General features: G+C 54.7%; 1 protein-coding gene across 1 annotated transcript; it reads right to left on the bottom strand.

Annotated features, from left to right (window-relative positions):
- Nucleotides 1-622: 622 nt before the first annotated feature.
- On the bottom strand, nucleotides 623-25,275 carry CNPY1 (canopy FGF signaling regulator 1). Its single transcript, XM_016196985.2, has 4 exons — nucleotides 25,177-25,275; nucleotides 6,761-6,964; nucleotides 5,028-5,124; nucleotides 623-660 (listed from the first exon to the last, which is right to left on the bottom strand). Exons 1-4 carry the CDS (start codon nucleotides 25,273-25,275, stop codon nucleotides 623-625), a joined length of 438 nt encoding a protein of 145 aa, XP_016052471.2.
- Between the last annotated feature and the right edge of the window lie 1,245 nt (nucleotides 25,276-26,520).

The raw sequence follows: 26,520 nt of genomic DNA, 5'->3' as shown, positions 1-26,520 counted from the left end.
TCGACTTTCTAAGTCATTTGAATTCAGAGTATATGCAGACGAAAGGCCAAGGTAATAATGTTCACTATGAAAGTTTTATTATTTTTTTACACATTCATTAAATTTTGGAGATTAAAAAGTTTTTAATTTATGATTTCTAGAAATTTAAGTGTCATTCTCGATACAGGGTGAGTTTGTATAGAACCATATATAACCCAGAGGACATAATCTGGAGTTTGTGGCAATAAATTTTATGAATTTTATGACCCATCGAGTATTTAGGAATCAAATCAGGTTCTTATCAGATAGAACACAACACCTGTGTATGTACATAAAATATCCAGCGCCCATGATTAAATCCTTGTTTCATTTATGAAATGGCTTCCCCTTTCTCCTATTACCGAATTAAATACTTTCTCGCCACACCAATTTTTATCAAAACCCACAAAGGTCATTTGTTTTAGGCCCTCAGCTCCACCTATCAAAAGAATCGGTAATTTTTTTTATGATGCAACAGATTCTCAAAAAAATTTCACCCGCAAGACAACGTGATATTAAACAAGAGACATACAATTTCTTGTGACAAACAGGAAGACATTGACCTTGGCGTGGCCTGGCTGCCTCCGACCGGCGGCCGTCCCTCCTAGAGCTCAGTGTGGTTGGCAGGCACTGCACACAGATCTGGAGGGAAAGAGAGCGCGTCACCATCACGTTCAAAACCCGCCGTACGTCACTGACTTTCTGCAAGAAGCGCTTTCCTGCGGAAGCACATTTTTAAGACTTTGATATTGCAGGAAATTTCAAATATACACAGAAGTAAAAAGAAGGTTGTGATCCCCTCCCCTGCACCCCAAACCTGGCCTCAACACTGGCCCGTGCTTGGCCGTTCTTGCCCCAGCCCCCAGTGCTCTTCCTGGAGTGTTTTGAAACCAAGCCCAGGGGCTGTACCGGTTGCCCACGGCCGTGGAGTATCCAAGGGACCCTTTATGGAGGGGCCCCGGGCACCTGGCGCTCAGTCCAAGGAGCGGGGGCTCCGGCACACACGCCTTGCCCGGCTGGAAGCAGTTACCGCCACCTCCCACTGTAGAAAGGCCACGGGTTATTCTGGCCACACGATTTATTTACAATGGGGAATCAGCTAACCTTGAGAGCAATTATTTTTAATATTAGAATGTGAAACCCCTGTCCGCGACGGGAAGTCTATACGAAAAGGCAAGAGGGCTTTCGGTTTAAAGGCGGGCTGAACCTTTATAGAATCTCACTTTATTCCATCGGTTGCATTCGAAACAATCACGTGACGAGTTCACCACCCTGATGTGTTTACACGTTAAGGTCTGATTTCAGCGGCAAAGCCATGTGCATACGGAATACACGTGTGTACTTGAACCTATTCCCTCACACGCTCTGACGGTCACCCCCGCGAACCTCAGCGTCCCCTCAGTCACAGTCCGGACCGATACGTTCTCTCCCCTGAGCGAATATACCAATCTTTCCATCCCTACCTTATGTCTTCCTAAGACTTCAGAACAGCGTTTTGACTTCAAGGCATTAAAATGAAGATCTGGAGGAGCTCGGGTGATGTGCCCCAAAATATTCCAGGAGGAAAATCTAATGAACTCACTTTTAATTTTTGCCTCAAAAAAAAAAAACCACAGGAATAGCCCCTCCCCCTCCCGGCCTCACCCCACGGACAGGTGTATCTGATACTTTTATTCTGCGCAGTAAATAAACTGTGGGGGCCACAGGCCCATCCACACACCCCCGGCCCTTCCCTGAGATTTCATCACTCATGGAAACGGCGACATACGACGTTTGCGAAAATCTCACCGATGCGTTATTTTAAAATCCAAACATAGTATCTTCCATTTGTCGCATGTTTTCTCTGTTGCCCCCCATTTGTTAGTTTGTGTGTTGGGGGTGAATCTTGAGATCTTAATATTTTAAAGAGTCAGATATGAGTTAATTAGCTGGAGGAGGGGGCATCCGCTCGCTCGGATACACATACTAAACATCCTACAACCTTCCACATCAGCGGCGCCTCGGCAAGGCTGCCATTTGTCAAAGTCGGTGAACAAGCCCTCGTCTGCTCCCACATAACTATTAAAAATAAAGGGGAGTGCCTACATTAAATAGGAAAAAGGAAAATTCACATATACATTTATAGACATGTCCATGTATGTAAAATATACATACAGTGTCCCCCCCAAATGTATACACACACTTTGAATAATTATAGAGGTGGTGTTTATTAAAATACATTTCATTTTCAAAGCTTAGCTATCCGCTGTTACAGTGTGTATACGTTTTTTGGGGACATCACGTATAAAGTATAGAAGGGGCAAACTTTCCGATCAAGCCTCTAGTTTTAGGAATACCTAGTGGCGAAAACATTGCTTATCTCCCTAAAAGCAACATGTGGACAAGTGAACAGCTCCGAGTCTCGCATCTCACACGGAGTGGACCCGGGTGAAGAGGTATTAACGCAGTTTCGTAACCTCCAGCACACACACACACTCACACACACTCACACACACACTCACACTCACTCACACACACTCACACTCGCGGCCATGTCTTGAGAACATCATGAAGTGGTGGAGCTCAACCACAGCAAGGTTGCCGGGCAGCAGAGCCAGGTCGAGCGTGGCTTTTACACAGACCTTGCTCCCGGGCGGCCGTGGGAAGCTCCTGTCCGTGGAGTTGTGACTGTGCGGGAAAGGCCCCAGCATTTTCTACAGGACGCGAGGCTCACATTTCATGTGGTTACCCGAAACCACCCCGTTATGCGAAAGCTTAAAAATTATGGCGATAATTTTTCAGGTTGAAAACACTCAGCCTTGTTATATGGTGTTAACTCACTTCAGTGGTGAGGGCCTTGGGAGGACCGGGAGTCTTTTTAAAGATTAATATACAGGGTGTCCCCCAAATATGTACACGCACACTTTGCATAATCATAAAGGCAGTGTTTATTAACATACATTTCATTTTCAAAATGTAATAGAATCAGTTGTTATGTGTGTATACATTTTTGGGGACCCCCTGTATATTTTCAGTTTGAAATTTATGAGCGGTTTAGAACAGCCAGAAACACGTTTCATAGGAAAATAAAACGTGAAAAAGCCCACCCGCTCCACTACGCAGCGGCCATGTGACCGTCCCCTCCCTGGGGGTGGTCACCTTGTCTTCTCCGAGGCACTGATATTTCTGTGTATAGTGTGAGTACTTACCCAGGTTTTAAAAAAATTAAATGCTATTAAGAACTAATGATCTAATCATGTTTTTATTAGTAACACTGCGCAGATCTCGGGGTTAGGCTTTGGGCCTACGTCTTCCTGAGGTTAATGTGAATTCCTATTTCCAATATAAATATGCAGAAGGAATGAAGAGATTGTTAATATTCTTGAGACGCAGTCAGATTGCTGTACTCGGGGACAAAGTCTTTCCCCGAAATCTTGTTATTGGGGGCAGTTAGTGCGGGAAAGGGTTGCAGAAACTTTGTGGAGTCCTTCGTGAGCGCTGAGCGACGGCCTTGTGGCCAGCTTCCGGCACCTGCCGTGGGGGACACGGGCCAGCACCAGCGGCCAGGGCACCGGCACCGGGACTGGCACCGGCAGAAGGCCCTGGACGCTCCCCACGCCTGCGCAGGTGTCCGCGGGCGCTGCCCACCCGAAGCCCCAAGAAAACCTCGCAAGTACCTTCTTTGGGAAACCGCCAGCTATGATCTCATCTGTGTGAATTTCACCACTTAGCCAAAATCAGGGATAGAAAAGCTCCGGACTCCTGGACACTCCTGGCTGGATCAGTTCGGACTCGCCACCCAACTGGGTCTTAAACAGAAACCACCCCACGTTCTACTCGGAATCAGAAAACTCCACGCGGTTCATGGGGCAGGGAACCAGCCTTCTTGTTTCATAACGTTGGATGACATAAATATTCCTCCACAGGGGTGCGGTATTATTTTAAGAACCTTGGCAATACATCCGATACTGTGGATGGAGGTGGCTATACTTTATTATAAACAATTGCTAAATGCTAAATGTTTCAAGTTTTCACAATTGCATAAAAAGTACTCCCCTGGCTCTAAATCATTGTGTGTGTATCTATTTGTATATATGTATCTCCCAAAGAATGTGTATACACTTTTACAGCTGATAGCTCGATTTTGAAAATGAAATGTATGCTAATAAACCCTGCCTTTATAATTATATTCAAAGTGTGTGTATACATTTTGGGAGGACACCCTGTATCTATGTATACATAGATATATATATTGATGTATATATAAAATTAATTTTTAAAAAGGCATCTGAAAAGACCGCACAACGTGTCCTACGCTCTTGTAAATGCATTAAAAATTATTGAAATGTTAGGAGGTGCATGTTTAGCTAAACTGATGGAGTCAATGGTAACATCATGTTTCAACTTTGTATATAGTAAGTACAGTTTTGGCAATTTTTTCTAGCTTCTGAGCGTGTGTGTGTGTGTGTGTGTGTGTGTAAGAACATAAGCCAAGTATTATTTTACACCCTCTGCCAGAAAAAAATTAATTTTTAAGAAGGAGATATTCTGGGAAATCAACTTGGGGGGGAAAAAAAAAATCCAGCACCCAGGCCAACAAACAAACAAAACCCTTTAACATGTCTTACTAAACAAAAACCCCTCCTCCTGTTGGGGCGGGCACTAGGCAAGTCAGAGAGACTCCTTTCCTGCCCCAGGAAGATTTTAAATCTCTCCAAGTTTAAAGTGAGAAAGGGTTTGGGGTTCGCCCGAGAGGATGGGCTCCCCGCTTAACTATCGGAAACCACATCTCTCTGAACTCACTTAAAATGCGGAGGGCAGGGCGCGCGCGGCCAGCCAGGCCAGGCCAGGCCCGGCCACGCAGGCAGCCCCCGTGGCTGTGCGCATTTGTTTTCTCTCCCAGGGTGTCGCTTCTGATTCAGCGCAGAAGCAGGGGTGGCCCGGAGACAGCCAGGCTCGGTTTGGAAAACAGAGGTGCTGCGGGGCGCGGCGCGGGAGAGGCGGGGCGCGCGCCGCACCCCGCACGGTACCTGGCTTCGCGCCGCACAGCCGGTCGGCCAGGGAGCGCGCGTCCCGCGCCACCAGCGAGAAGATGTCCTCCTCGTATTTCTCCAGGATGGCTTCGCACTGCGGGGAAAGCAACGGCACGTGTGGGTAGGTGCGCGCTCGCGGGGCGTCGCGGCAACATTGTAGCAGCTCGAAACCTGAAACAATGTTGCCGACGCGCAAGGCATCTATCTCCGCGCCCGATTAACCCCTTTCCCGGCGTGTCGACGGCATCAGGCTCCCGGGACTGACCTCCCCGAGGAGTCGCGTGGAAAGACGGGCGCGAGGACGTGGTATTTTGTTTCTCTGCCTTAAATTGGAACGTGGGAAATGGGAAGAAATGCGTCCCCTGTTTAAGGAGCTGAAAAGTCTTCGGGATTTTTTTTTTTTTTTTTAACGCACTTGAAAGAAGCCAGCTCCTGGCAATGGTTAAACCAGCTTCCTTCCGATGTAACATAATAATCCACTTTGTGGTTTTAAACCAGGACCCGGAGTGTGAAACAATTAAGCTTTCTCAGCAATCAGAAGACTTGCATCTTTAATTTCACCGTGGATAACACGCCTGACAGTTACCCCGGGGAAGTTTCTTTTCACACCGGTTAGGGATCCCTCCGCAAGTTCACTTCCCTGCCCCCCGAAACCTGGCTCTTCAGCGCAGGTTTGCCCGCACACCTAAAAACCTTAAATCCTAACCGGAGGCTGTGATTAGAGAAACGCGAGGTTCCAGTTTTAGGAACTGCGACGCCACCGAGGGGCATTCGCTGGAGACTTGGAAATCATCTCCGGAGTGCATTAAGCAAGACCCTAAAAAATGTTACCTGGCATTTAAAAATATTTAAATTCCACTATACTATGTTCATTTAAAACCTGTGAAATACAAGCACACTTGCTCCACGCGATTTCTATCCCATAGACCTTCTAACCCCGAACACTGCCTTCACTTTTTAATTAAAATGGAATCTTCCAAAGTCAGCTAAAGCCTGGGTTTCGGGGTTTCAGCTCGCCTGACATTTGGGCCAAGGCGTGAATTTAATGCATTTTTTAAACAGGCTTCCCCGTCGCGTGGATTGTAAAGGGAAATATATTGCAACTGCCGTTGGCCAGGCACATGCGGGCAAGCGGGAGGCCAGTGTCCGCGCAAAATAAACACGATTGGGGAGGAAATTTGGCATTTAGCCGGCCACCACGCCTAAGCTTTTGTTTAACTTAGTTGGTGCTAAAACACTTGAATTAACTCAGGGACAAAGTTCTCCCTTCTGTGAAACCTGGGGGAGGGGGGGCGGGGGCAAGGCGCGTCCGGCTCCCTCGCCGGTTGGCCTTAAATATTTGAAAACGACGTTCATTTTAATTTGGATTTGAACCTGTGAGAGACCTCCCTCCGCCGGAGACCCCTCCCGAGTCCCCCCAGGAGACAAGCAACGTGCAAAATGTGCCTTAAAGTCGCTGGGATTTGTAGCAGCGCTTTCTAGAAAATACCACCGACCTGTGTCCGCTGAGGGGAAAGAACAGCCCCTCCCGCGTCTCCAAAGGCACGTCGCTAAACGCGTGGTCCCCCCGGGAACCAGCAGGGCAGCGAAGCAAGCAGATAGCATTCTAAGGCTCAATGTCCCGAAACTCAACAACAACGGAAACAAACAGCAAAAACATAAAAATAAATAAAAATAAAGCCAGAGACCTGCTCAGGGAGCACAGGGACCCGCCTGGGGAGAGAGCTTACCGCGAACTTCAAAGGCTTGTAGGCCTCGGAGTAAAACGAGAATTTCTTAAATTCGTTGTATATTTTGTCTCCTTTCCTCGGAGCGAAGCGCTTGAAGGTCCTCTCCTTGGTCGCGGGGTCCTGCTCCAGCCTGTAGTCATTCATCCGCTGGCACACCCTGTCCAGGAGGTCGGTCAGGAAGGCCTCGGACTGGGCCAGGGGGACCTGTCAGGAAAACGCGGGGAGGAACCTCGTCTTAGCGGGAATGTATTTAAAAGAAGCAGGGCTGGATGCGCAGGGGACCCCCCTCCCTCCCCGCGCGCGCACCCCCCCCCCCAGGAACGGGGACACGCGCTCGGTTCCTAAAATGGCAAGGTGCGCGCGATTGTCTTCTTTACGCGATGGAAGGCTGGCTTTTAAAAAGTGCCTATGTTTGCAAGTGGGCAGGAAAAGACATATTCGAACTCGAGAGCAGAGTTAGATACTGTGTAAAAGTCACTGGACACGGAGAACAGGGCAGTAAGCGAGGAAACGGGCGGTTACCCTCCATCCACTCGGCGGAGATGGGGGGAGCGGGGGAGACAGGAGAGGAAGGAGAGGCGAGCTGGAGAGAGGCTCCAAACCTCTCCATCAGTTCGGAAGAACTTAGCCCAACACCCAAGCTCGCCTTCGCCGGCCCCTCCCCCACCCCCGCACCGCGCAGTGGCCCCCGCGTGGCGTGGAGCGGGGCACACGCGGAGCCTCCCGTGCCCCCGTCGCCGGCGCGGCTGCCCTGCGAACAGCTGGTGCCCGTCGCCATGCGCCCCTCTCCCTCCGGAATCCAGCGAGGATTCGGAGGACCCTGTGGCCACCACCTCCGCCCCGCGCGGGGGTCAAAGAGCACCCCTCGCCCTTGGTAACCGAGACCAAAAAAAAAAAAAACACAAAACAAAAAAAACTTGGGGGCCCGTCTAGACGGGTCAAGGTGCAGGGGGCTGGTCCCCCGCTCCTTCCGGAAGGGGGCGGGGACCCGCCAAGGGCGCCCGGACGCGGCGCGGCGCGGCCTCCGCGGGCTCCTTCCCTCTCCACCCTCCGCTGATCAAAGTAGGAAGTTTGCATGACAACCGCGGTGAAAGGGGCTGAATCACAAACGGTCTCGATTTCGGGGATGTTGCTCTCGGCGGCCCCCATTGTCCCCTTTCAGGCGCAGTGTGAACCCTTCCGGTGCCGGCGACCGCGCGGCTTTCACAGGCGCGCTCCGGGCGCACAAAGGGTCTCCGCGCCTCGCCGCCATCTGGCCGGGAGTCGCACGGCCGCGCGGGGGCCGCGCCCAGAGCGCGGCTGCAGGGGGGCCGGGCCGCGTCCCCGCCGTGCTCGCCCGGCTCTCAAGGAACCAACTTTGTAAAAAAAAAAAAAAAAAAGTTCAAAGAAACATGCGGAGAGGAAAGAAAAACAGCACTAATTGACTTTCAGAGGCCCCGCCGCGCGCTCTGCAACAATATCCCTCCTTCTCCCCCCAAACTTGACTTCGGCGGGATGTTGAGCTGCTGTCGAGGCCCCTGCGTTCGCCAAAACATCCAGTTTTCAAAAACGCATGCGTGGGCTCGTTTTGTTTTTTTCTTCAATGTCTGCAGTCAAAACACCCGAAAGTGAGCGGCTTACAATGCACACCCCACACGCAACTTGCATTTTCTTAACACCTTTGAGGATGCCACTCCCGCATCGAAGTTGTTCTTAAAAAAAAGCAGGAAAAAAAAAAAAAGCATCGGTTAACAAGCAAACTGAACATGTGTTGTTGCTGTTGTTTCACTTACAAATACCTACTGGGGCTGGAAGGTGAGAAGACAGCGGGGCAGATTCTTAAGTTACAATGAAGCAGAATGATCATGGTGGGGGTTCCCTGCCCAGGCTTGCGCTTTCAGTATAGTTCCTTATCGGATACATAAGAAATACATTCGTGGTACTTTCTGTGTGTCTACAAAGTAGCCTTTTACTTCAAAGAGAAGGGAAGAGTCATTTAAAAAAAAAAAATCTATAGTAATGAAGAACCCCTTCTCTCCCCCTCCCCCAATTGGAAAAGTAAACACTGGTGGGGGGGCACGGGGGGGGGGGGGTGTCTGCCTGCCCCTGGAGCCTTTGGAACCCAGCCCCGTCCTAAAGCTTCCTGGGGCTCCAGGTTGAGTGCAGGCCCCTCTCAGAAATGTTTTGTAAAATTGAGCCCCTGTTTCTGAGCCCTGTGCAAAATCGCTGAGCACAGAAGGCCTGAGAAAATCGGGGCGTCTGCCTGGGAAAGGGCTCCCACCCTCACTGGGGACCCAGGCTTATTTATTTCCTGGGTGGGAACTTCTTTAAATCGGACCTTCCATTAAGACTTCCCACCAAGCGGGGCTGTCTTTCTTATTTGGAAAGTGTGATTTTACCCGTTCGAATAGGGTGGCATTGTGCCCGTTTTAACACAAATGCAGGGTGTCCCCCTAAAAAAATGCACACACACACACACTTTTAATACTTGTAAAAGCAGTGTTTATTAACATACATTTCATTTTCAAAATTGAGCTACCAGCTGCTACAGTGTATACGTTTTTGGAAGGGGACACCCTGCATGTTCTATGGAGGGATCAACATGTGGAGTTTATGTCCTTGAAAACTAACGGGCTTTTTCGATGTAACGAGCCAGCTCCTTCGAGTAAACAATCTTTCACAGTAGAAAATGTTTGCTGGCGGATACTACCTCTGAAAATGCTACATTACAATCTCCATTAAAAGCCAGAAAGGAAAAACACCCAGAGTGAGACTAGTAGAGTTTGTTTTACAGAAGATAAAATATATATATATATATATATTTGAACTTAAAAATCCCCAAGCATCCAATTTCGCAAGAAAAATTTTAAGGAAACGCTGCTTATGCACGGCAGCCCTTCGGATATTTATTAAAACGCATGTGATTCGAGTTTAAAATGATTCCACAGAGCTGAACGGCCGTCAGTGAATTTAAAGCTTGGTTATAGAAGAACCGAGCCTTTTTCTGCCCCCAGCAAGGTTTCCCTATGAGGGTGCAGTAAGTCGTGGGACGAGTGGAATAAAACTAGGGCTTTCAGTCCGCGCTGCGAGGACGCTGAATGGTACTTGTCAATAAAGGCGCTCCTATTGTAATCTTCCGGGCCGGCTGCCTCCGCCCTGGAAGGACTGGCTCGGAGATACCAACCTCATTAAAATATGAATGGGGGAGTCGCCACCATTGTGTGGGGGAAACGGGCTCGCTGGCCCGGTTTCCTTACAGCCATGGCTTCCACCCCGGGACTCCCTCGGTGTGAGTTACAAACATGGCAGGGATCTGTTATCACTGCATTGCTTTCTTGGAGCAAGAAAATCCAAGAAAATCCTAACTTTTCTCATTTTGAAACCTGCTTACTGCTCAGAATCATACTTAGTAGACGCCGTGGTTTTTGTTTCGCTTGGGTTTTTCCCCCTTTGGGCTTCTTGAGACCATGTGCTCGCTGTTACGTGAGCGATGACATGGGGGTGGGAGGAGGTCTCCCCCCCATCCCCACTCGAAAATGGAAACAAGTAGCTGAAAGTTTTGGCTTCGGTTTCCCCAGTGAGCTGGAGTTAGGGAGGCGTGGGGACGCCTAGGACAACATTTTAATAACAGTCAATTACGGGGGCTCCCACGTTCCTTCATTACTGTGTCTCTGTTAATCTCGTTGTAAATTTCTTGCTTGAGAGCCATCAGCATCAGGCAGGAATACAATTATGTCACGGTGACAGCCGGACCTGGGGACGGCCCTTGCCACAGCACCTGTCTTTCTCAGAACAGCCTGGCAGCCTCAGGTAGACCCCGCTCCCCTTCGCGGTCATTTTGGGGCGTCCTTCAGCTAGGAAGCCACGACTTCAGCTGCCGAGTGGCCGGTAATGAGTTTCACACGGTGGCAAAGATTTCCTTTCTAGAGGTTTAGCTAACGTAGGAAATTTAATGGCATTGTGGCAAGTATTGCATCTGGTGTCATCACTAAGTTTTCATCCATAAAAACATGGGGACCCCTCCTGCTATTAGTTAAAAGTCAATATTTAGAAGTGAACATTCGCCCCCCACTCGCTCTGGGCTACGACAGGGGAAGCTGGATTCGGAAACTCTCGTAAATTGATATGTAATTAGCTTTTATGTTAATTGACTGCTATGAGTTTGTTGTACGACACTTTATATGATATGCAAATAGCATCGGCTGTTTCGTTTTTATTAGAGAGTATGATTCCCAACCCGAAGGCGCTCATCTCAATGCAGTGGTCTGTGTATCAGGGAAAAACAATTGCTCCTGGACTTAATCAATAAGAGGCTTTTTAAGGAGCCTTTGTTTCCAGAGCCAAAGCCCGCCAATGTAGAACAGAATGAATATTAGTTTTTTTCCCAGTTACCGAATTCGAGGTGAAAACAGGCAACTTTGTGCAGTCAATTAAACCTCCTGGACCAAAATACGAAGATTTCAGCACAGTTTACCACAAACGACACGGTCGATGTATGAAAATAACACCAAACGTCGCCTTCTTTAGTTCGGATAATGGGAAAAGCTTAAAATAAAATATTTTACAAGTGTTTCCTGTTCTTATTTATTTATGGACTGATCATGTCAGGATGTGAGAAAAATAGGAAAATATGAGAAAAGAACAGTGTGATTTGGGGGGAAATTTGCCCAGAATTCAGAACTATTGAAATTTCAATTACATTTTTTCATTTCAGAGCCTGTTTTCAACTTAACAGGGACAAAGCAGAATTCGAGAAAAATCGTGTAATGGATCCTCATTCATGACCTTCAAATGGGGGGGTCATCCCACTCATCCGACTTTTTCCTAAAGTTAAAACACTTTACTTTCGTTATCGAATACAAAATTATCGCTGCCGTCTGTCCTTGCATTTTAAACAGCACTCTGTTAGCCTCCCCCCAAAACCTTTCATTTTCAAACATTTTCGGTAAAATGAACAGAAATGGGCCCGTCCACGTGAAAAACGTTCCCCTGCGTCACCTTGTTACAAATGGCCCCGAGCAGGGCCTGGGAGCCCCCTGCACGCCGTTTCGGGGCGTTGCGCTCGCTGCGTTCCCGGGAGGGCTTCGCAGGCTCAAAATGATGTTGGTGATGGAAGGAAACGGGGTGCTCCCCGGGCGGAGGCCGTGGGAGCGGGGTAAACCTGAGCTTTCCCTTCAGTAAGTACGACTGGACCCCAGCCACAGGTCGGGCCCCCCCCTCTAATCCACGCTTTTTAAAGAGCCTCTTCTAAGATTCTGACCGAGAATTAAAAGGAAGCACTGGGAAAAGCCGCTGCGGCCCGTAGGGGCCCAGGAAGCACTAGCTGGTGACATGAGCCTTGTCTGCCCATCCAGCTAAGTTCACGAAGCCCAACACTGTCCTGATTTTACAGGTTCTGCCCCAAGCGTGTTTTCTGCCGTCTAGTTACTAAAGACGGTGGCGGGTGGCTGCTCGTGTTTCTGGCCACGTCTGCAGGGCACCTCCCGAAACAGAAGGGGTGAAGGGACCGTGGGCTTCTCCAGCTTCGCCCCCGGGGTGCTTGCGGGCGAGTGGGCGGTTTCCCGAGAAGGGTCGGGGTCTGGGAGGAAAGGGACCATCGGGCCGGACGTTAGGAGGCTCTGGGGCCATCTCCACAGACGTGGCCTCGCGCCCGCCCCAGCTCCCACCGGCAGAGAGAAAGCGCCCACTCTCCTTCAAAACAGTTTCCGTGGAAAAAGTGACACACTCGCTGGAGTTAAAAACACAAACATCCCAAAGGAAGGAAAGGGTCGAGGGAAAAGTAAGGCCAACCTACCCCGGGCCTGCGGCCCCGCTGTCCTCACTCCTGAAGTATTCCAGTGCACGGCTATACGTGTGTGAACGAGTGTGTGTGTCCTCAGTGTGCCCATGTGTGCACACATGTGAGTATGTGTGGGTGTGTATGTGCAGGTCTGTGCATGCCCATGTGTGTTCCTGTGTGCACACGTGCGACCACGTGTGTTCCCGTGTATAGGCGGGCCAGTGTGTGCACGTGTGCGTTCCTGTTTGCACATGTGCAACCATGTGTGTATGTGTGTTCATGTGTATATGCATGTGATTGTGTGTGTCCTGGTGTATAGGCGGGTCAGTGTGTGCATGCACCCCCCTGTGTGCCTATGCCCGTGCACACACACACGTGTGTTCGTGTGTGTCATGTGTGGACATGTGCTTATGTCCAGGTGTGTCTCTGTGTGCATGTGTGTACATGTGTGTGCGTGCATGTCTGTGCCTGCATGTATGTTCATGTGTGTCCGTGTGTGCATGGGTGTGTGTCCCTCTGTTTTTACACACATTAGAGCACAGTGCACACACTTGGGGATAAGAGCATTCAATCCCGTCCAGGAAGTTGGGGACCGTCTGCTCTTGGGTGGCTGAAGGCAGGCCACCCACAGTGGTGGCATCAGCACTCACATCCCTCCCCTGGGGCAGGACTCATCCTGAGGACTGGATCCAAGAGGAGCTCCCCACCACTGTGAGCTACAAAAACTCTCCCTGGAATATTGTTACAAAGCAGTTTTGGATAAAGCTCACCTAATTCTACCCCAAAACAATAGCTTTGTAACAATTGTCACAATAGCTTTGAGTGGGCGAGGGTGAGCGTTTCTAAGCCCTTTTCCCATGGGTTGACCATCTCGCCACGGCCCAGCCCTCAGAGTCCTCCTTCTGAGGCCATTACACCCCCAGCCGTCGCTGTCCACATCCTTCCAGCTCCCAGACCTGAGGACACCAGCACAACCCTGGAGCTGGGAGCTGGGAGCCCCCACAGCACAACCCCTCACTCCCCAGTGAGGACACTGAGGCACAGAACCACTTGCCCAAGGACCCGGGGCCGAGCCAGGGTCGGAACCCAGCGGTGAGACGAGGCTGCTGCGCCTCGGGATAGCCTGTCCCCCTCCACCAAAGGGCAGGGAGGGCCGCTCTGAGCAACTCAGGGAGGGCTGAGTTATGACCCCAGACTCCTGCGCCGAAGTTCTAACCCCCAGGACCTCAGCATGCGGCCTTATTTGGAGATGGGCCTTTAAAGAGGTGATTAAGGTAAAATGAGGTCATTGATCCAATGCGGCTGGGTCTGCACAGGAACAGGAGATGAGGGCGCAGACACATAGAGGGACAGCCACCTACGCGCCAGAGAGAGAGGCCTCAGGAGGAGCCAGGCCCGCTCCCACCTGGATCTTGACTTCCAGCCCCCAGGACTGGGAGATGCTATTTGAGCTGTCCAGCCTGCGGTACCTGGTGACGGTGACTCTGCCACCGATACAGTCCAGACCACAAAGTCCCCATCCGGACACCCTGCAAGCTCTAACCCGCAGCCACCAAACGGAATATTTACAAAGAGGGGGCTGGGGCTGCCGGAGAACCCAAATGTCCCACAGAGACCCTGGCAGCTGAGCAGGGCCAGGTGCCGACTACTCTGCGCTGGGGCAGGTGTGGCACAGGGGGGTGCTGCCCAGGGCCCCCCAACACCCCACGCTCATCAGCATCACCTTCAACTGCTGTGGCCTCGCTGCAATTCCAGAGACCTTGCCTGTGAGACGGGGGCAAAAATAGCCTCTTCCCCTGCATCCGGTGGGGCCAGGTAACAACACAGAAGTGTTGCTTTTACATTTCCTCTGATGAACGCTCCTTTTTTAGCACGTAGCTGCCTTTTTTTTTTAACCCTCACTTGAGGATACTTTTTCCTTTGCTGTTCAGGGAGAGTGGAAGGGAGAGAGAGAGAGAAACGTTGATGTGAGAGAGACACATCGATGGGTTGCCTCCCCCACACATCCCATCCGGGGCTGGGGATGGAGCCTGCAACCCAGGTACGTGCCCTTGGCCGGGCAGAATCAAACCCAAGACCCTTCAGTCCTCAGGACAACGCTCTAACCACTGAGCCACACTGGCCAGGGCTGAGCTGCCCTTTGACGTTCTGCTGCTGGGCTCTGCCTGGAAGGAGCAGCCCCCAGGGGCCAGAGGCTGGGCCGTGGAGAAGGGCACCGGGCCAAGGGCTCGGCCTCAGAAACACATGGCGGCGACTTGGAAAGGAGGCCCGGCCTCTGCCCAGAGCAGCGCCCGGCGGCACCTTAGGGAGAGCCAGGCCCTCCTGTGGTCTCCATGGGGCTGGGCGTGGAGACCCACCCGTCACGCAGGAAACACAGCCCCCGATCTTCCATCGATGCTCGAGAAGACGGAGAGCGGCCACCGAGGGCGGCACAGGGCCCCGGCACGGCCTCGGCTCCCGTCTTAGAGGAAGGTCTTGTTTTGTGTGACGGGGTCACATTCTCCTCAGAACAGCTCGGCCCGTTCTCCGCGGCGTGGCGTTTCCCACGCGAGCTTCTGATCTTCCCTGTTCCTTCCGCTCCAGAGCCCACAGGCTGGAAGTGCGCCGGGTGAGAAACGCTGGGAGGAGGAGACGGTGGGCGTGTTTTCTCTGCCGAATGGAAATTCAGGTCCCATCCGAGCAGCGCACCTGACACGGGAGATGCCACCTCTCCTCCTGGCTCTGACGTTTCTTTGTCCCAGAAACACCCAGTTTTGACCCAGTCAGCTTCGGGGTGGTGACCAGGACTGTTGGAGCATCAGGTGCACGGGGGGCCGGTCATTGGTCACCTCCTGATGTGTCAAGGAGACCGCCACGCCCTCTGGGGCCGGAGGAAAAGGCTCTGTGTCTTCATTTTTCTAATGCCTCTCGGGTTCCAGGTCCGCACCATCTCTTCCAGCCTCAAAAGAAGGGGTGCAAAATGTAGGGACCAGGCGCCTCCCTTTCTATGGAGCACTCCTGTGCCTTTCCCCACCTCTCCCCACCCCAGGGCGTCTTCCTTGCCCCCCTCTCTCCCCTAAGCTCCAAGGGCCCTCCTTTTGCTTCTGTAACTTGTTTCCTGAGCCCACGCAGCTCAGCTGGCTCACTTCTTTTACCTCCGTGACTTTCTAAAAAGTATATATATAAGGACCAATCAAGACCAAACCCAGCCTACATCTGTAGCAAAGGAAAAGAGACTATTAATAAATCAACCTTGGCCCTGGCTGGTGTCGCTCAGTGGTGAGAGGGTCGGACTGAGCACGGAAGGGTCCTGGGTTTGATTCCTGGTCAAGAGCATGTACCTCGGTTACAGGTTCGATCTCCAGCCTGCGGGCGGCGATCAATCGGTGTTTCTCTCTCTCCCCCCTCCTCCCTCCCGTCCATTCTCTCTAAAAGTCAGTGGCAAAAAAATGAAGATTTAAAAAAATTAAAAAGGGCGGACAGAGGTGAGTGCCCAACGCCCCCGGGCCAGCAGCAGGGCCCTGCAGGTCAGCGCCAGGGGCATCCCTAGCCCTTTACCGTGGAGCTGGAGGGAGAGGGCCCAGCCGCCACTGTGCCCTGTAGGGGTGCAAAGTGGAGCCCCAACTTGGTGGCTCTGAGCCTGCAACCACTTTGAAGCCTATGAACATGGTGGGGGGACTGCGGAGGGCTTGTCACCCCACCCTGGCAGGACCCCCATCACTGAGATTGCCTGGTGGGAGGGGGCGGTGGGAAGACAAACCCACTGGGCCTCACCAAATCAGAAAGACAGAGCTGGGGGTCATCAATGCTAGAGCCTGCTGTGGGCCGCACAGTGTCCCCCAAAAGAGGGGGGCTGTGTCCCCCGCCTCCCAACCCCAGCACCTGGGAATGCGGCCTTAACTGGCAATGGGGTCTTTGCCGATGTAATTGGCTAAGATGAGTCATAATCAGACAGGATGGGCTCCAATCCAAGATGAGTCCTTATAAGAACTGGACAGCAGACAGAGATGCCCAGAGGGGAGGCTGTGGGGACACAGGCACAGGCTGGGGGACACGTCTCTAAGCCAGGGAACCCCGAGGACTGCCAGCCACCTCCAGAAGCTGGGAGGGGCAGGGAGCCGGTGTTCCCTGAGAAAGAAGCAGCCCTGCCCACCCTGGCTCCTGGGCTTCTCACGTCCCGGATCTGAGAGAACCGGTTCCTGCAGCCTCAGGAGACAGGCAGGCCTGGGCTCAGAAAGGAAGGACCCACGGGTGGAGTCCAGGCCCCTCGGGCTGGAGGTGGGCGTCAATGTGGGCGCTCCAGCCCCACTGCTGGGGACCGGACCCATGCCCTCCAGGGTCCCAGTGACCCCGGAGGGGTTTCCATCCCCCTCAGGGCCCGGGGGGGACACACGTGGGTGAGTGAGGGAGCAGCTAGCAGGCCTCGGAGCACATTCACCGACCATCGTCTCGGTATCGATAGAATGAAACGCCCGTGTGGCCAGGCTGTGGTTAATGAGCCCCAGTCCTGCGCTCGGCGACTCTAACCTTTCACTCCCTCCCCTCACTTACTGCCCTCTGATCAATGTTATTCTTGCTTTTTAAAAGTCCTCACCTGAGGATATTTTTCCCATTGCTTTTCAGAGAGAGTGGGGGCGGGGGGGCGGGAGGAGAAATGCATCGATTGGCTGAGTCCTGCACATGCCCGGCCGGGGCCCGGGATGGAGCCTGAAACCCAGGTCTGTGCCCGTGGCTGGAATCCAAGCCGGGACCCGTCAGTCCAGGGCCCAACCCTCCAACCACTGAGCAGCTGGCCAGGGCGATGACCGTCCGTCTTTTCTGTTCCGAGGTTTCGAATCACCTGTTTCCTCTCTCCCCCTGGGGATGAGATAGCATTTCATCTCCCCGTGCACCCAAATGCCAACATCGCCATTTCCTCCCTTAACCAGAATGTTGCATTAATCAGAGCATCGCAGACGCTGTTATCGATTTTCGGGTCTGTCCCGGCTGACACGGGGAACAGCGGAGTGTGTTTGGGAGCCCAGGGGAGAAGGTGGTGTTGGGGACGCAGGGACCCCTCTCAGGCTCACTCCCTGGACAAGGGGACAGGACCGTGCTCAAAGCTGCTCGCTGGGAAAACAGGACCGACCCGGGCACAAAGCCACGTGTTCGAATGTCGCCTGGAAACTGCTGCTCGGCTCCCACAGACTCTTCCATATGCTGCGAGGCTTAGTCAGCATGAGCCTGATACGCAGACACGGTAACATCAGCAGATGTCACAAGAGGCCTCCTTGGTCTAAGCAGACACCAGGACGTGCAGGTGACCGACTGACCCTCTGTCTTTCTCAACCTTCCGCCCCTTTCCTCAGGTCGTCACAGAATAAGGGGCGGTCTCCAAACGCCTCTCAGAGCCAGCAGAGAAGGGCACACCCATCGCGGTAACGCGTGCATTTCCATTCTTTCGTTTCCTCGGAATCGAGAATGCATTAAGGGGCAAATTATTGTGGGGGTTGGGAGACAAGATGAAAGATGTAATTCCAGCCCGGCCGGCGTGGCTCAGTGGTTGACTGTCCACCCATGAACCTGGAGGTCACGGTTCGATTCCCGGTCAGGGCCCAGGCCCGGGTTGCGGGCTCGATCCCCAGGAAGGGGCGTGCAGGAGGCAGGCGGTCCATGACTGTCATCATTCATGTCTCTCTCTCCCCCTCTCCCTTCTTCTCTCTCTGAACCAATTAAAAATATATATTTAAGAGAATTAGCCTGCTATATTTGGTCAAACATTTAATTAGCTCGCCCCTAATGGGCTGGCTGGAACTGCTTCTCTTTGGCGAGGCCTCGGCGGGGCCCAGACCAAGTGATTTCGAGGGCCATTGACAGCCCGCGGGCCGGATGTCCCCACCCCAGCTCTAGAGCCAAACCCTGAAGGTGAGGTTGCCACTGCTTCCTCCCACGAGGACCACGAGGCGCCCATTTTCCTCCCAGCACGTGCCATCCGGTCCTTTAAAACGTCTCCTAAGATTCTCTAAGGAAAACACCTGTGCCCAGAGGTGAGCCCCGGGGTCCCCAGGAGACCACAGGAGGGGCTGTGACAGTGTCAGAGACGTGGGGACGGGGGCCGGGATGGCGCCGAGTGGCCGGTCTCCCGATCTTCAAGAGAACCCAGAAACACGCCTCTTTATAGGAAAGCTGATACGTCATCGTTGGCTCGTGGTTTGGTTTGGTTTGGCGTTTACACTCCGTGGGCCGGACTGGCCGGGCCTCCCATCTCTCACCTTGCGGAGCCCCTGACCGTCCCCGCTGGCCCGGCTCCCAGCAGGTCCCGCACACGGGGCGGCTGCGAGCGGCAGGAACGTGTGGTCTCACACTTCAGGAGCCCAGGGCTGACACGGAGGTGGCATCGGGCGCGCTCTCTCCGAAGGCTCCAGGGGACGATCCTTCCTGGCCTGGCTCCCAGAGTCTGGTGGCTCCTGGCCATGCTCGGTGACATCGGCTTGTCCCTGGTCCATCTCCCCTGGGTGTCCCTCAGTCTGCGGACGTCCTTGTAGGATGAGAGTCATTGGATCAGGGCCCACCTTATCCAAGATGACCTCATCTTAACCAAAAACATCTACAAAGACCCTATTTCCTAACAAGGTCGCTCTGAGGTCCTGGCGGGCGTGAATTTTTAATTTGGGGGCGCCATTCAGCCCAGTGCACTGCCTCACCAGATTTTTTTTTTTTAATCTCCACCCAAGAAGTGAGGATATTTTTTCCCATTGATTTTTAGAGAGAGTGGAAGGGAGTGGAAGGGAGAGAGAGAGGGAAACATCAATGTGGGAGAGACACATCGACTGGTTGCCTCCCGCATGCGCCCTCACCGGGGCCTGCAACCCAGGCACCTTGACCAGGAATCAAACCCGAGACCCTCCAGTCCGTGGGCCGACGCTCCATCCACGGAGCCACACCGGCCAGGACCACCTCACCGGATTTAACACCGTGTTTTATGCACCTTCACGACCTGGGGATGTGTCACCGCTCCGGGCTGGCCCTGACGTCAGCTGAGGCCCAAACCTGGCCGCAATGATTTTCAGTCCTAACACAGCGGCTCCAGCGGGTCATTCTTTGTAGACCGACAGCCGCAGCTTCCTCCAGACACGGCAGTTCAGACCTGAGCAAATAGAATCCCCGATTTCCATAGAGCCAGCTTCCCAGGCTCGGCGCCGCTGACATTTCAGACCAGATAATCCTCTGTCGTGGGGCCCGGCCTGTGCTCAGAGGCATCCAGCAGCACCCTGGCCTCGGTCCACAGGATGCCGGGGCACCCTCTCCCCTCCAGTCACGAAAACGAAAAATGTCTGCAGACTTTGTCGCAGGTTCCCTGGGGCCGCAGCACCTAGTTCCACAGGTAGAAGCTTCTGCTGAATAATTTCGATGGGACAAGACTGTCCGCCCACCAATCTGACCGTCTCGGGCGGCGGGTCTCGGTGTCCTTGGCTGGCGAGCCCAACACAGACCCACCTGCTAGTTACGCGCTTATATGCTCTATTGGTTAATGGGCTTCTAATTATACACAGACTTTCTTTTTTTTTTTAAATCATAACCTGAGGATATTTTTTCCCATTGCTTTCCGGAGAGAGGGGAAAAGGAGAGGGAGAGAGAGAGACATTGATTAGTTGCCTCCCTCAGGGGCCCCAACTGAGGCCAGGAATCGAGCCTGCAACTGAGGCACGTGCCCTTGGCCTGAATTGAACCCGGGACCCATCAGTCCTCGGGCTGATGCTCTAACCACTGAGCCAAACCAGCCAGGGCAGCCTGATTACCTTTTTATAGCTGATTTGTACCGAAGTTTCACCCCTGCGGTTGCGGGAGCGAGTTCTGTGGGTGGACAGGCCCCAGGGCGGGTTCTTTCTCTGGGTCCTCTCCTGTTAAAATTGTTCTTTGAAAGTCAGTCTTCCCGGTTTGGAACCAGGATGCCTTTAGGCACCGTGGCTGTGTATTGTCACTTAACTTCTCCTCTTAAAAACGCTGCTGGACATGTTTCTGAAATCCAGCTGAAGAGAATTTGCATTAAAAAAATCCCGCAATATCTCTGCGAAATGACCCCGTCCCACAAGATGGGACCCTTGCCAGGCCAACGGAGTGTCTTTGGGTCCCACCCCAGGCGTGCGCCGGGCCTTCTCTCGGCTCCCCGAGGCCTCGGAGCGCGTCACGAACAAAGTTTGTCTCGCGAATCACAAGGGAAAATTCATTTCCTCCTCAGTCTACAGCCAGAAAACAAAACGCACGGACGTCTCCCTACCACTCAGTAACCGGCCGCCCCGATTCTCCGCGGGGCCCGGGCCGGCTAGCTCACTTACAGATAAAGGACAGCAGACGCCTCTAGAGACCCGGAGCTGCCCTTCGAGGGACCAAAAAGAAACCACACAGAATGGCGACCGTGGGGCCGGCACACGCCTCGCCCAGTAACCGCAGGAAAGGGGTCCCCAGCATCGCCCGACGGCTGTCGCGGCTCCCCCACCCTCCCCCTCTAAACCCCAACAGAGGTGCATGAGCCCCTCAGCCGCCCGCCCACCCCGCCCAGAACCTTACGTGCTGTTAGTGAAAACAAGTGAAAGCTCTCTGGCCAGTCCTGGAACATGCCCCTCAGTCCGAGAGGGAGGGGACGCGTCCGTGCTGGTTCCCAAAGGACTCCCACGGCCGAGCTGACGTTTGTTCCCTTCATTTTTAAGTGTATCCCCCCCCCGCCCATGGGGAGGGGAGGGGAGGCTGCAGAGCCCCGAGCTCACCAGCGGGCAGAGAAAGGCCCAGGCACGAGAACCGGGTGCCTTCGGGGACCCTCACCCGTCTCTGGGACCCACACTTGGTCCTTGTCTAGGAGGCCAGAGCCGACGTCAGCCCCGACCTCCACACGCCCCCGTGTCAACCGCGATGAAAACCAGGCGTCCCTGGCCACATTTCTCGCCAAGGGGTTTGTGTCACCTGCTCCTGGTGGCGGTCCGTTTGTCCTTCAGGCCTCCAGCCATAGGGACAACCTTCCCGGCTTTGCTTTCTCCACTGTTCCCACACCCACTAGAAGGATTAAAAATAATCTTCCCTTTTAATTTTGCCCACCCCTCCTCCGCCCCACAGTCCCCGGGGCCCCCATGAATCTTTAATCCCTGAGGTTTCGGGCGGGGGAGGGGGGTTAACCCCTTGTGGAGGCCCCAGGACCCCGACTGGAGCCCTGGGGGAAAGGGCCCCCTGCTGGCCCTGCCGGGAACAGCACTGAGCCCCCACTTGGGACCTTCCATCCCGGGGCCACCAGGGCCGTCAGGACCGCAGGCAGCCAGTGGCAAGTTAGCAGGAGACATGAGCCTGTCCCCAGGGCCACAGACAGTCCCCTGGTCGCCTGTGTGCACACGCACACGTACGCACATGTACGCACACACATGCACACACACAGCATGCAAACGCTAGCTCCTGTCCCCCCGTGTTGCGTTTCCCTCCTGGCCTCTCTGGAGCCTTCTCAGCCTGAGAAAGACGAGGGACTTGGCTGCAGGGGGCAGTCCGGCCGGGGTGTAGCCAGTTGCACTGACCCAGGTCCCGCTCACAGCCCCGGGGGGTCCTGGCACTCGGAGAGCCGTCCCCTCCAGCAGGGGCCAGGGCCCCTTGTGGGGCTGGAGAGTGGGCCGGACGCCAGGCGCGGGTGAGGGCGAGCTCAGCAGCCCTGCCGTCCGCTTGCTGCTCCGCCGGCCCCGGGAGGTCCCCCAGTGCCAGCAGGGCTCCCCCAGGGCTCCTGGCCGGCCCTGGGCTCCACAGCCAGACACACAGAGGATACTCCTGGAGGGGGACTGGGCGAGCGACTTCCCGACAGGCCCCAGTGCTGCTGATGGCAGAGTACAGAGAGCGGAGAAAATGCCCGAGGGGGAGGGAGAGAGAGGTGTGAGGGGCATGGCCTCCGAGGGCGAGGGCTGTCCAGACGCCTGCAGTCACAGGGCAGGTTTGCCAATGATAACAGAATCCCCGTGCTGACTGGAGGGCACGTGGGCCCCTTGGGTGTCTGTCTGCACCCCCACATGTGGCCTCCCAGGTTCATTCCCAGGGGACCCAGCAGCTGGGGCAGAGGGGACTGCACAGGGCAGCTTTCCTCTCCCCCCCCCCCCCCCGAGCATCCTCTGGGGCAGAACATACAACTGTAGCCCCCAAATCTCAGCAGGCAAGACCCGGCCCAGGCGGCAGGTCACAGCCCCGTCCGCCCTCCAGACCTGCCCCAGCACCAGATGGACACGAGTGACTGGCCCCGCACGGACGCGGGAGGGCAGCCACTGAGGCTTGAGGACACGCCGTGGGGATTAGCGTCCTCCCATCGCCACGGAAAAAGAATGGAAAGGGAAGGCAGTCGGAAATGGGCGGGAAGATGTGTGTTGTCCCTCTGGCCAGCCCTGTCGCCGGGACGCAGGACACGCCCCTGGCCTGGGAGGCCCATCCCGGCCGCACAGCCGCCCAAACCAAGCGTTTCTCTTGTCCCCCGACTAGCACGCGGAGCTCACGGCAGAGGCACAGACCTGCCGCGAGATCGGCTCCACAGGCCACCCGCCTGGCCCCCGGCAGCCGGGCAGTTGAAGACCCCGACTGCCCGCTGCCAGCCCCTGCGTTCCCAGTTCGGCCGAGCAGCCTGCCGGCCGAGAGCACAGGGCCACAGGGTCGGGCCTCAGCGGGGAGGGCCTTGCGAGTGGGCGAAGGCAGTGGTTTCCTGGGGTAGATCGTGGGTTCTTAGAGGACGGGGGTCCTCGAGGCCACTCTGCCAAGGCTCAGCCAGAGGCAGGACAGCTGACCTCCAGCCGGGCCCCCGAGCCACGCGGGGAACGGAGGGCCCCGGCCCGCGCTGGCCCCGCCTCCACGTGGCTGTCCACCCGAAAGCGTGTGCGTGAGAGTGTGGGCCTCACGTTCCCTCTGCCGGTTGCCGTCGGGACTGGGAGTTGTTTAAAGGCTCCCTGTCCTACTGCAGGGTCTCAAGAAAAGACCGCCGGCCTCCCCCGGGCCCTCCTCAGGGACCCGAGTCCCCTTCCTGCCCCGTCCCCCCACCCCTGGCCCCCCAGCTCCTCCCTTTCGCTCTTTAACCCTCTAGAGAAAGGCCTCTTCCCTCCTCCTGGTCCAGGGTCACGGACAGTGGGTCAGGTGATCCACATTTAAACTTGTTATAACAGCAACACTCCACTCACTTTTTTTAAAAAAAGATTTTTTAAAATTGATTTTGAGAAAGAGAGGAAGGGAAAGGGAGAGAGAGAGAAACATCAATGTGAGAGAGAAACACTGATGGGCCTCCTCCTGCAGGCCCCCTGCCCAGGGATCGAGCCCACAACCCAGGCACGAGCCCTGGCCGGGAATCGAACCTGCAGCCGGTCAGAGCATGGGACGGGCTCAACCACTGGGCCACACCGGCCAGGGCAACACTCCATTCACTTTTGAAGCCGCGCTGGCCTGGACACACATCTTCCCCGGCCCTGCCTGACAGTGGGGTCCTCGGTGGTGAGGGGGGTCAGGGACCAGGGCTGCTCCTTCCTGAGGCCGCTGTGACCACACCTGGGGACATCTGGGTGCGGGAAACGAGGCCTGCAATGGAGCCGTGGGATCTAACATCGCGGTTATCCCTGGCCGGGAGGCTCAGTTGGTTAGAGCATCGGCCCCGATACACCCAGGCTGTGGGTTCGTTCGATCCCCGGTCAGGGCACACGCAAGAGTCAGCCAATGAATCACGAACAGGTGGGAAGACAAATTGATATTCTCTCTCTCTCCCTCCCTATTTTCCTCTCTCTAAAATCAATTAAAACAAAAATTTTAAAAACATAATCAATAAAACATCACAGTTTCCTGTAAGGGGCTCCGACCCTCACTCCCATCCCCTTTGAAGGGCACAGGATTCCGGAAAGAGGTGGGAAAATGGGACAGCCCACCTCGAGTATCTGCCCTCAAACGGGGCGCACGGAGCTGGGGCAGAACAGGGGGAGATCCAAGGCCAGTGTCTGCTTAGCTCTGAGTGACGCAGGTGCCATCCCGGGCCACTTTCCCAGGGATAGTTGCTTCGGGTGACATCGAAACCGGCTCATCTGCTCTGAGGACCTACACCTGAGTGCTGGGCGGGGGGGGGATGAGATGGGAGCTGGACTCACAGAGGCCCCATCCCTTCCCTCTCCTATCTTCAGACCCTGTCCCCAAGCCTTCTGCCATCACATGCTGGGGGGGTCCGGGGGAGGGGGGAGAGCTCTCTGAATTGTCCCCATGAAGGAAAAACATCCCTCTGTCCCCTGGGACAAGTGCCTGAGTCTGTCCCAGAGATGCATCCTGCATCCTGACCCCACGGGAAGCCTCTGCAGATCTCGGAGGTGGGGGAGCCTGGGGGTGGGTGCCCCACCCTGGAGCGACTCTAGGCAGCCGCTGGGCCGCTTTGGGCACCCCGCCGGCCTCTCCCAAGGACCATGGAAGGGCTATTTTTATCCTGATTGAACAATAGTGCCGAGATGTCTTCCGACGCGACAAGACACAAAATTTAGGTGCTGGGAGAGATACTTCAATTTCAAGCTTAAAGATTACTTGGCGTCCCCCAGGACTCGGAAGCAATTTAGAGCCGGTACCCCGAACAAGGGAAAGGTTAGAAGATTAAGACCAACCGCTGTTTGGATAAATGGTTGGTAATTGCCCACATCCGCAATTATACACCGACACAGAATTTCCTCCCCTCTACCTTTCTCCTCTCCTGCGTCCCGTCGGGGTTCACGCGGAAGGAGCCCACCGTGGTCTTCCTCTGCCGGGCCTTGGCGACTTCGTATTCCACCTCGTCCATCAGGGCCCTGCAGGCTGAACAAGGCACAGGGCATCCGTCAGCTCCGGGCTCGGCGCCCAGGCCGCGCATCCGTGGGCCCGGGCTCCCCGGGAGCCCCACAGGCTCTGTACCCGCAGAAAAGCACGTGCGAGGTTTCCAAAGATGGTCGGACGGGGCCAGTCTCCTCTCTACACCCCTGTACCCTTTGTGTTTCTTTAAGCCACATGTGTTTGACCTTTTCACTTAAAATCTGCTTTATTTAGACCCTGGCTGGGTGGCTCCGTTGGTTGGAGCTTCATCCCCACGTGCTAGGGTTTGGGGTTTGATCCCCGGTCGGGGCACATACAAGAATCAACCAACGGAGGCATCAGAAAGTGGAACAACAAATCGATGTTTCTCTCTCTCTCTCTAAAAAAAATCAATCAGTCAAAGGAAAGCTAAAGTCTGCTTTTTTAAAGAAGACAGAGTCCCGCGCTCTGTGTCTCCCGGAGATCCCGACACCCGCCGGATCGCATTGATTACACCTGAGGAGGCCCTGCTCCCGAAGATGCACGTCTGCTAACTTTAAAGCCGCCCCCACCTCTGGACTCAGCTCTCCTAAGCTTGAGGCCGCCTCCTTGGCAGGCCCCTCAGCCAGCTGAGGATTCTCGCCCGTAAAACAAGAACTGAGGCCTCGTTTGCTCGGCGGGAAGCCGACCTGGGACTTGCCGTCTTTGCCCAACTGTGGACTAGGGCCCTCGGGGTGTGACTGGGGTGAGCGCGCAGTCTGTCTCCCTCGGGCACCGTATCTCAGAGACTTTCGTTAGAACAGCAGAGCCCGGAGGTGCCCAAAACCTGAACTCAGATCCGCGGAGTGACCCTCAGGTCAATGCTGTTTCCTAATTAGGCATCGCAATTACGTCCACGATAACAAAGGCCAGCCAGTCATGGGGGAGCTGTGCTGTGGGGGGCACCCCCCCTCCCCTCCGCGTGCAGCCGCCCCGGGTTGCTTCCCCACGGGAGGTGCCGGGTGCACCCCTGAGTGTGCACGCCCGTGAGTGTGTCCACGGAGGTCCGGGGCCCAAGCCACCATTTCAGCACCCGGACCGGGGGCTCAGGCCGGGCGCCGGAGAAGCCCCAGAGGCTGGCCTGACTCCGTCCCTTACTGGCCAGATGACCCTTAGTGTGAACTGTAGTCGGTAACCACGGTTACCTGCGATGGAACGGTAAGTCCAGTGAGGGGCGCCCAGTCTCTCTGGGTCCCTGGACCCCCAGGAAAGCAGCTCC

This window comes from Miniopterus natalensis, chromosome 10 (genome assembly GCF_054644295.1).
Source record: "Miniopterus natalensis isolate mMinNat1 chromosome 10, mMinNat1.hap1, whole genome shotgun sequence".
Lineage (NCBI taxonomy): Eukaryota > Metazoa > Chordata > Mammalia > Chiroptera > Miniopteridae > Miniopterus > Miniopterus natalensis.
This window is presented reverse-complemented; position numbering and strand designations above follow the sequence as displayed.